Raw genomic sequence first — 10,868 nt, 5'->3', positions numbered from 1 at the left:
TGGCACAAGTGAAAATGGTTGTAATTATTGAAGGTCCGTCATCTCAGCTTGAGGGCATCTTTGCAGGTGTTCCTCAGGATGGTGTCCTCAGCCCAACCACCTTCAGCTGCTTTACAAATGACCTTCCATCTGTCTTAAGGTCAGAATTGGGAATGTTTGCCGATAATTGCACAACATTCGGCATCATTTGTGATTCCTCAGAAGTGGAAGCAATGTTCAAATACAACAAGGTTTCAACAATATTCAGGCTTGGGATAACGAGTGATAAGTAACGTTTGCGCCACACAAATGCCAGGCAATGACCATCTCCAATAGGAGACAATCTAACCATCGTCTCTTGACATTCAATGGTTATGCCATCACTAAAGCCTGCACTATCAACATCCTGGGGGTTACCATTGACAAGAAACTCAATTGGATTCGCCAGTGACTACAAGAACAGGATAAAGGACAGGAATACTCACCTTCTGACTCCAAAGCCTGGCCACCATCTACAAGGCACAAGTCAGGAGTGTGACAGAATACTCCCCACTTGCCTGAATGGTTGAAGCACCAGCAATATTTAAGAAGCCTGACATCATCCAAGACAAAGCAGCTCGCTTGATTGTGCCACATCCACAAGCATCCACTGCATCCATCACCAATGCTCAGTAGCAGAGTATGTACTATCTATAAGATATCTATCTATCTGCAGAAATTCACCAAAGATCCTAATGACTGCACCTTCCAAACCCACAACCATTTCCATCTGGAGGGATAAGGGCAGCAGATACTGAGGAAGGGTCACCGGACCTGAAACGTCAACTCTGATTTCTTCTTCACAGATGCTGCCAGATCTGCTGAGTTTTTCCAGCAACTTCTGTTTTTGTTCCTGATTTACAGCATCCACAGTTCTTTAGTTTTTATGATGGATTTAGGAGTCCTTGTCCATGAATTGCAAAAAACCTGGCAAACAAGTTCAGCATGTAATAGGGAAGGCAAATGGAATGTTGGCCTTTATTTCAAAAGGAATGGAGTATAAAAGCAGGAAAGTTTTGCTAAAACTTTACAAGTCACTAGTCAGACTACAGATGGAAGATAATGAAGAGTTTTAGGCTCCTTGTCTAAGGAAAGGTATATTGGCACTGGAAGCAGTCCAGAGGAGGTACACGAGACTGATACCATGAAACATTAACACGGCTTTGTCTCCACAGATGCTGTCAGACCTGCTGAGATTTTCCAGCAATCTCTGTTTTTGTTTCCAGCGAAATCTGAACAAAAAGAGATCAATTATGCTAAAACAAACTCTAATGCTTTTCTTCCAATTATCTCAGCCAGGTGGACCATTGGCATTTGAAGTGCCTGATCCTGTCACATGACAAATTGAAACTGGATGAATTACTTGAATATACAATTTAGGGATTATAGCTCATTTGCTGTCTGACCCCCAAAAGAAATGTGGGATTCCAGGCTAAGTAGGTAGCCTGTCCCCAAGTTACTAGCTGGAAAGATTGCTTTCTGTTTAAAAATAAACCCTACTTTTGATTTTATCATAAAGGATTTTTCTGTGGGTTTATTTCTAAGCCTGAAACTCAGAAAAACACAGTTTGGGTAAAACATCCTAGTCTACATCAACAAGGGATGGGAAGAAAAGAGAAAATCTTACATTAAATAATACATTGCTGTCTTGAGCTTGAGAGGGAAAAGGCAATCATAATTTAAATTCACTTCCATTCCCCCTTTGTCCATGATAGCATCATTCCATGATTTCACTAGACAAAATTATAAGACTTCTCAGCAGCAAAGATGGAAACTGATATAGTTCCTACCTTCTCTAGTTTGACTGATGGAGCTCTGCCAAAGCGATGTCCAACAGGACTGAATCCACCTAATTAAAAGGTAACACATTGAAGTGAGTTATAACTTTTAGTGAAGGCAATAAAGTCTGTGTTTCAGAAGTTCTCCACATTAAATAGGGATTTTCATTACAACATATTCCAAATTCAAGCATTTTGGCAGAAAACCACTTGAATGCAAATCTTGAATCCACTGTGGCACTTTACGCCACAGCAGTGAGAAATACATACAACTGGAGGATAGGTGGTATTATTTTTCCCGTAACATTAGCTCAGTGCCACAGCAATACCTGATTTAGTTCTTAAAATAACAGTACTCATTAAAATTTTAGCGCATTAGGCTTTTTTTCACTATACATTTGAGAGTGCTACAAGTGTTTTTACCAGAACTCAAAGAAAATGCAAAGTGAACAAATTAAGGACAGCTTTCTTGTCAATGGAGGTCAATGTTATTGGAAATTTTTTTTTTCGATTAGCCTAAGTTTTAACTGCAGAATCTCTTGTTTCCTCGAGCTTGCTCAGTGATTGATTAGTCTGCACACTTTTGATTCAGGTTAGATAAATATTGGTCCACTCCTAAGTCTCTAGCATCACATAATAGGAATATAGGAATGGAAATAAGCCATTCAGCCCACTGAGCCTGCCCTATCGTTCAATACAATCATAACTGATTGTACACTTCAGTGCCTTTCACTCACCCCATCTCTTATTATAAGCATGCATGCCATTGGAATCTGAAATTTATCAATCACCACCTTAAATATACTCAAAGACTTGTTTCCACAGCCCTCTGTAGAGAATGCCAAAGATTCACAACCCGGAGTAAAAAAGTTTCTCCTCATCTCGGACCAAGGTGGGATCACTCTCATTTTAAATTCTGTCCCTGGTTCTGATTTTGATTTGATTCATTGTAGTCACATTTACCTAAGTACAGTGAAAAGTTTTGTTTTGCGAGCAGTGCAGGCAGATCATAGCAAACAAGGACATTTAGATCATAGGGTGCTTAGACAGAGTGAGGCATATAAGGTTACGGCAGTACAGGAAGTACACAAAGCAAGATCAACGTTGGCAATATCAATATTACTCTTAACAAGGGAAACATCCTTCCAGCATCTACATTGTCTATCCCTCTAAGTATTTTGTAAGTTTAAATGAGATCACCTCTCATTCTTCAAAACTCCAAAGAATACAGACCCATTTTGCCCAAGCTATCTTGTGAAGACAGTCCTGCCGTTCCGGAAACAAGTCTGCACAACCTTCAATACAATGCCTCTATGGCAATAATATCATTTCCGAGACAAGAAAATCAAATCTACACACCATACTCCAGGTGCTGTCTAACTAAGTCCATATACAATTGAAGCAAGACTGCACTACTCCTGTACTTATGTCCTCTTGCAATAAAGGCCAATTTTCCATTAAACTTGCTAATATGGTGCTGCATCTGCATGGTAGCCTTCTGTGACTTAACGAAAAGTCACTTTGCCCATCGATATTCCAATCTCTTGTCATTCAAGAAATACTCTGCACATCTGTTCCACCGATCAAAGTGGATGACCTCACGTATTTCCACACTATATTCCATCTGCCACGTTCTTCCCTGTGAACATCCTGTCATTCACTAAGACTGTCCAAATCCTCCTGAAGCTGCTTTACATCTTTCTCAAAACAGACATGACCTCCTAGCATTTGTATTTGCAAATTTGAAAATATTACATTTGATCTCCACATTTCCACCTCCAAAACCATTGGTCGATATTATGGACAACGGGGCCCAAGGACTGATCCTTGTGGTACCCGACTAGACATATTCTGCCAATGTGAAAACACCTCATTTATTCCCATTTTCTGTTTGTCAATCATTAATCCATACCAGAATGTTATTTCTTGTCCAATGTGCTTTACTAACCAGCCTCCTATCAAATGCTTTCTGAGAATCTAAGTAAATGATGTAAGTAATTGTAAGTAGCATTCAGTAATATCAAGAAACCAATGAAAGCATGGATGTTACTGTGGCTAAAGGATTTGACAATTTTTGGCAACAATATTGAAGGCTTGCGCTCGAAAAATGGCAGGGCCTATAGCAGAGCTGTTTCAGTACAGATATAACAGGGGTATTTACCTGGTAATGTGAAAAATTGCTCAGGTTTGTCCCGTCCACTAAAAACAGGATAAACCAACATCGACCCATTTGACCATTTTCTCCTTTACACACCTTTATTTACACCCATTTTATGCCTTTACCTTTCCTTTAGTGCCACTTTGTCTTTTGTTTTGGGCACCCTCATAAACTGTTCCACATGCTCCTCCTCCCCTCTGTCAACAGACAAAAAGATGATTTTCCAGCTTCTTCAGTTCTGAAGAAGTCATACTGGGTTAGAAATGTTAATTCTTTGCCTCTCCACAGATGTTGCCAGATTTGCTGATTTGCTCCAGCACTTTCTGTTTTTAACTCACTGGAAGAGGAGGAAGAGGCTCCATACAAATCCCCATCCTCAATAATGGGGAATAGCACACCAGCATATCTGTGCAAGAGGCTGCAGCACGTACAACAATCTTCAGTCAGAGGTGTCAAGTGGATGATCCATCTCAGCCTCTTCCAAAAATCCCCAACATCATGGCAGCCATTCTTCACCTGATTCAATTCCACTTGATATCAGGAAACAGATAGAGGTACTGGATACACCAACAGCTACAGGCCCTGATAACATTCCAGCAATATTACTCGTGCTCTTGACTTATGCTCCAGAACCTGCTGTGCCCCTAACCAAGCTATTCCATTATAGCTATAACACTGGCATTAACCTAACAATGTGCAAAATTGTCTGGGCTTGTCTTGTATACAAAAAGCAGGACATATCCAACCCACCTAATTAATATCCCATCAGACTACTCTCAGTCATCAGTGAAGTGATTAAAGATGTCACAACAGTACAATCACGTGGTGCTGGCTTAACAATAACCTGCTCACTGATGCCCAGCTTGGGTTCTGCCAAAGCCACTCAGGTCCTGACCTCATGACAGCCCTGGTTAAAATGGATAAAACAGCTGAATTCTAGAGGTGACGTGAGAGTCACTGCCATTGACATCATGGCTGCATTTGATATAATGTTCTGTTAAGGCGCTCTCACAAAACTAGAGTTAATAAGAATTAAAGGAAAACATCTCCGATCGTTGGAATCATATCTAGCACAAAGGAAGGTGACTGGGGTTGTTAACAATCAGTCACTTTGCTCCAAGACATCTCTGCAGGGGTCTTTCAGTCCTAGGCCCAACTGTTTTCAGCTGTTTCATCAATGACCACCCTTCCATCGCCAGGTCAGAAGTAGGGATGGTCCCTAAGGATTGCACGATGTTGCTTTTCACATAAAAAAGTGGCTCATGTCCAAATACAGAAATAATATCCAGGTTTGGGTTGACAAATGGGAAATAACATTCATATCACACAAGTGTCAGGCAATGACCATATAGCAAGAGAGAATCTAACCAACACTCCTTGACATTCAATGTGTTCTTATATTGAATTTGCCACTAACAATATCCTAGGGGTTTCCATTGATCCGAAACTAAACTGTGCTAGCCATATAAACACCGTAGCTGCAAGAACAGGTCAGAAGCTAGGAATCCTGCAGCAACTAACTCATCTCCTTACACCCAATAGCCTACCATCTACAAAACACAAGACAGGACTGTGATGGAATACTCTCCACTTGCCTGGATGAGTGCAACTCCAATGATACTCAAGAAGTTTGACACCATCCAGCCTGCTTGATTGGCAGCACATTCACATACATTCACTCCTTCCACCACATACATTCAGTAGCGGCAATCTAGAATATGTACTGCAGAAATTGACCAAATCTCCTTACGTAGTACTTTCTATATCCACAACCACTACCATCTAGTAGAATAAGGGTAGCAGATACATGGTGACATCATGAACTGCAAGTTCCATTCCAAGCCACTCATCATTCTGAACTGTAACCATATTGCTGTCTTTCATTGTGACGGGATCAAAATCCTGGAACCCCATCCAAAAATAAGGTGGGCAATTTGCACTGGCCCAGCCAGCAACACCCACATCCAGTGAGCATTAGTCATTAAAGATGGCTGAAATTTGAAGATGGAAAGAAAGAGGAAAATATTATAAACAATTGTTTGGTAGTATAGAATTTGAGTATTGCTGCATAAAAGACACTTTATTCCAAGCTTTTCAACTTGTACTCATTAGGACAATTTGCAAGAATATATATGTGCTGGGAAAACAACATTCATTCCACATGAGAGCAGACTGATGATTGGTGGTAAGTGGAATGAACTGGCAGTGACGTTGACAAAGGTAATGCACCAGTTAGTGATGACTAACAATTAATTGTCAAGCTTTGTTTAAATTCCAAAACAGGCAGCTGACTGAATAGTGAAGGCATTGCCTGAGAAATGAATCAGCAAATGGCCAGCACCTATTTTGTTGAGTTTTAATGGGTGCAGTGCATGTACTTTTTTCGTGTAAAGAACATATTAACATACGCGGCCTCTAGTACATGTAAGTGTGTTATACTGCAAACCCAATATCCATCCTAAATTAATCATCAGCATAATTCTTCATACCTTCAGGGTTTTTTTAAAACGAACATTGTCCAATTGTGGAATCACATCAAAGTTTAGATGGCTCATTATCTGTCTGTCATTATTAATTGGTATGTCCTCCATGGCAATTCCACCTACCAACTAATCTGCACTCTGCCCATATATAGTATGATCATTTTTTTCTCTTCATATTGATATTCTTGTGAATTGTCCTGACGAGTACAAGGTGAAAAGCTTCAACAAAAGGACTCTTTCTTTCAGCAATACTGAAGTCTGTACAAACCAATGAATAAATTTTCTGTCTTCCTTTCCATCTTCAAGTCTCACCCACCTTCAGGATTGATGCGACCTGATTCAACCCAAGCAAATACTGATTAGCTGATCAAAACAACTTAATGTCATCAAATGTGAATGATGTAAATTTTCTGATGTCTGATGGGTAAGTATTAACCTGGTAAAACATTTCTACAAAGGGAAAAAAAAAAATACTACTATTTTTCCTGTAATGTGGCACTAATTCACCATGTGCAGGCTTGGATTTCAAAATTATGGTGGGAAAATAATGGAGGGTAAAAATCCCAATGGCAAAGAAGCAACATATTTATATATTAAGCTTCAATTGGCTTGATAGTGGCCCACAAAGTAACAGGACAATATCAACGGTGAGGTCACATTTGAAAATGTCTCATTCATGATGTAGTCAGGCTACTTCAATTGTACTACAACTTTGTAACATTTCAAATTAACTATCCAAATTTCTAAAACAAAAATACAGTACAACAGAAGTATTAACTCAACACAATGCTAATACAGTGCAACATTAAGAGAAACTATTCTGTAAATAAATCTTTGTACTAAAATGTTTATCCCAGTGGAGTACAGCTTCTGAGCCCAGGGCTCGCCACTCTTCTTTCTGTTTCTTTTCTTTTTATTCTGTCTTCTCTGGTTTATTTTTGTCTTTATTTTGTGTGACTTACCTCTTAATGAAGAGCTTGGTAATGGCGACAGCATCGGCAGCCAACAGGCCAGCAGCATGGACTTGAGCAGGCCCAGACTTGTGGCAGTGACGTCGAACAGAGTTTGGGCTCCCGGTGGCTTCTGCATTGTCAAGGCGATCCTAGGGCTGACTCATGGCTGCTGCGGCAGAGGCGAGTTTGGTTCCCAATGGCATCCGCATTCAGCACGGATTCAAGGAGGTGATGGAGGCAGGTTTAGGCCCAATAGGAGTCCTGGCAGCATCAACAGGGTTTGCACTGGTGAGGCAGGTCCAAAGCAGACTCATGGTAACAGTGGAGTTGAGTTTGAGCTAGTGTAGTACTGGGCGGCATTGGTGGTGTCTGCATCGGTGAGGTCCAGCGATGACTCATAGTGGTAAGGGCATCAGTGGTGTCTGCATCGGTGAGGTCCAGCGATGACTCAGTGGTAAGGGCATCGGTGGAGACGAGATGGCACCAAAGAGTGGTGACTTTCATCCCAGTGGCAGTGGCACAGCAAAGGAGATCCAAGAAGGACTGTAAAGTTGGAAAATTTTTCTTTATTTCTTTATTTTTCTACCTTTACATTTTATGTTTTGGTTTATTTTTCTGTGCTTTAAGATGGCACTGGAGAGTGGCGACACTATACAACAGTTTTCACTGTATTTTTGTAACAAGATACACATGAAAACGAATAAAGCAAATAAATCAAATCAATGAAACTATCTTAAAAGCAGTCTATGGTAATATGCAGAATAACTGTTATAAATGCTGTGGCTACAAGAGCTAGTGAGAGGCTGAGAATTCTGTAGTAAATAAATCACCATCTGTCTCCCTAACCCTGAGCATCTTTAAAGAAGCATGTCAGAAGTGTGATGAAATATCTCCAGTTGTCTGTTTGGCTGCAGTTCCAGCAACAGTCAAAAAGCTAGGCATCATCAAGATCAAAGCAATCAGTTTGATCAGCACCCTATCCAACACCCAGAAATATTCATTCCCTCCACCACCAGTATACCATTGCAGTTGGACGTATCATCAATAAAACACAGTGCAACAACTTCCCAATGTTTATTTGAAATCACCTTTCAAACATATGATTTTTACCGTTTAGATAAAAGGCAATAGAACATTTTGGGACACCACACCTGCAAGTTCTCTTCTAAGTCGCACACTATGCTGATTTGTAGAACTTCTCACTTTTCCTTCACTGTTGTCGAATCAAATTCCTGGAACTTTCTTCCTAACAGAATTGTGGGTGTCCCGACATCAGACGGACTGCAGTGGATCAAGAGGCAGCTCACCACCAACTTCATGGAGGCAATGAAGAATGGGCAATAAATGCTGGCCTAGCTAAAGGGCCTTTCACGTCTCCTGTCTTCCCTAAGCTTGTCTACTATTACAAGGCAATATTCAGGATTGTGGTGGAACATTGTCCACTTGCCTGAACTACTGCAACGCCAAAAATGCTTACTATCACTTGACAAGGTGCAGGACAAAACAATCCACTTGATTAGCACATTTTTCAGCATTCATTCCCTTCACTGCTGATGCACAGTGGCAGTAGCCTGTACCACACACAAGATTCATTGCCGTTAAGTCATCAAAGCTGCTTTAACAGCACCTTCCAAACCTCTACCACCCATAAGAACAACAGCAGCAGATGCATGGAAGAGCACAACTTCTCCTCCAAGCACACTCCAACCAAACTTGGAAGTGTTGCCATGTCAAAATCTGGGACTCAATCCCTAAGAACACTGTGGGTGCCCTATACTTATATACTATATAAAGTCCAAGAAAGCAGCTCACCACCATCTTCGTCAGGTCATTTAGAGATTGTCAGAAAATGCTGGCCTAGCCAGTGACACCCACATCCCATGAACAAATTTTTAAAACGATGTTGCATTCTAAGGGAGTGATGGAAGTACTATTTTGTTCTACTGTGATTGCATTTCATGGTTCATTTCACTCCAAGTCTGAGAATGTGCTGTTTATGAAAGTGTAATAGTCTGTGTCTGAAATAAAAGTTAACTTTTATTACATCTAATGCTACAAAGAGATATTGCCCTGCATTCTTAAATTCGAAGATCAAGTCAGTTGTAAATCAGGCTTGAGGATATCCTGTTGTATAGGCTTTTGCTATGTCCTTCAACTCGAATACATTTTGTCCTGTTATGTAGCTGGACATGCAAGCTGATAATAGTATGACAAAACCAATAGGCATCTGGGACCTTGGTGAAACATGGGACCAACAGCACACCATCCTAACTAATAAAGATTAAGGATTAAGAACGAAACAGGACTGCTGTGGAGGGAAATATAGTGAATTGGAGGTTGATTCGGTGCGCAAAGAGAATTAGAGAAATAAAAGAAAAAAATTGAATTAAAAGAAGGATAAAAGACAATATTTGAGCTTTACAAGCCTTTAACAACAAATTCACAAGTTACTGAAAGGAAAATGCACAGTTTCTCTTGTTCCTTTTCAGAGGCTGAGAAAGTGCATAACAATGCAACAGCATGATTTGTTATTTAAAATATATTTAAGTAGTTAAACACTAAGTCACCTTCATGGACCTCCCAGAAGTCTTGAAATAAGACCATAAGACATAGGAACAAAAGTAGGTTATTCAGCCCATCGAGTCTGCTCCACCATTCAATGAGATTATGGCTTATCTAATAATCCCCATCTCCACTTTCCTACCTTTTCTTCATAACCCTTGATTCCCTTAGAGATGAAAAATTGATCTATTTCAGTCTTGAATCAACCTAATGCCAAAACCTCACCAGCCCTCTGTGGTAAAGTAGTCCGCAGATTTATAACGCTCTGAGAGAAGAAATTCCTCCTCACCCCTGTCTTAAATGTGTGAACCCTTATTCTGAGATTGTGTCCTCTAGTCCGAGTCTCCCACAAGGGGAAACAAACTTTCTGGATCTACCCCATCAAGTCCTCCAAGAATCTTCTAGTGTCTTCTACTATGAAGACAGATGCAAAGAATTTAATCAACTTCTTTGCCATTTCCTGGTTCTTTGTTATTATTTCCACAGCCTCATTCTCAAAGGGGTCTATGTTCACTTTGGCTTCTCTCTTCCTTTTTATGTGCTAAAGAAGCTCTTGTAGTCAGTCATTATTAAACTTGCAAGTTTGTCCTCAAAGTTTATTTCTCCTTTTTTTAAAGTTGTCTTTTGGTGGTTTTAAAAGTTTTCCCAATCCTTTGCCTTCCCACTAATATTTGCCACATCATATGCTATCTTTCTTTTAATTGGACACTATCCTTAACTTCCCTGGTTAACCATAGTTGATTAATCCCTTTCCTAGAATCATTCTTCCTTAAAGTGAACAGACATTTTCATGAGACAACAAGGTGCAGGGTTGGATGAACACAGCAGGCCAAGCAGCATCATAGGAGCAGAAAGGCTGATGTTTCAGACCTAGACCCTTCATCAGAAATGGGGGAGGGGAAGGGGTTCTGAAATA

At 40.3% G+C, this 10,868-nt stretch overlaps 1 protein-coding gene across 1 annotated transcript in view; it reads right to left on the bottom strand.

The window, feature by feature from the left end:
- Nucleotides 1–1,751: 1,751 nt before the first annotated feature.
- LOC125483111 (jouberin-like) overlaps nt 1,752–10,868 on the bottom strand; it is a 72,510-nt gene continuing 63,393 nt past the window's right edge. Inside the window, exon 7 of the mRNA XM_048596743.1 lies at nt 1,752–1,867. Within this exon, the coding sequence (XP_048452700.1) occupies nt 1,752–1,867 (116 nt within the window). The remainder of the gene's footprint in view (nt 1,868–10,868) is intronic.

The sequence above is a fragment of the Rhincodon typus genome, chromosome 5 (assembly GCF_021869965.1).
Source record: "Rhincodon typus isolate 14 chromosome 5, sRhiTyp1.1, whole genome shotgun sequence".
NCBI lineage: Eukaryota > Metazoa > Chordata > Chondrichthyes > Orectolobiformes > Rhincodontidae > Rhincodon > Rhincodon typus.
This window is presented reverse-complemented; position numbering and strand designations above follow the sequence as displayed.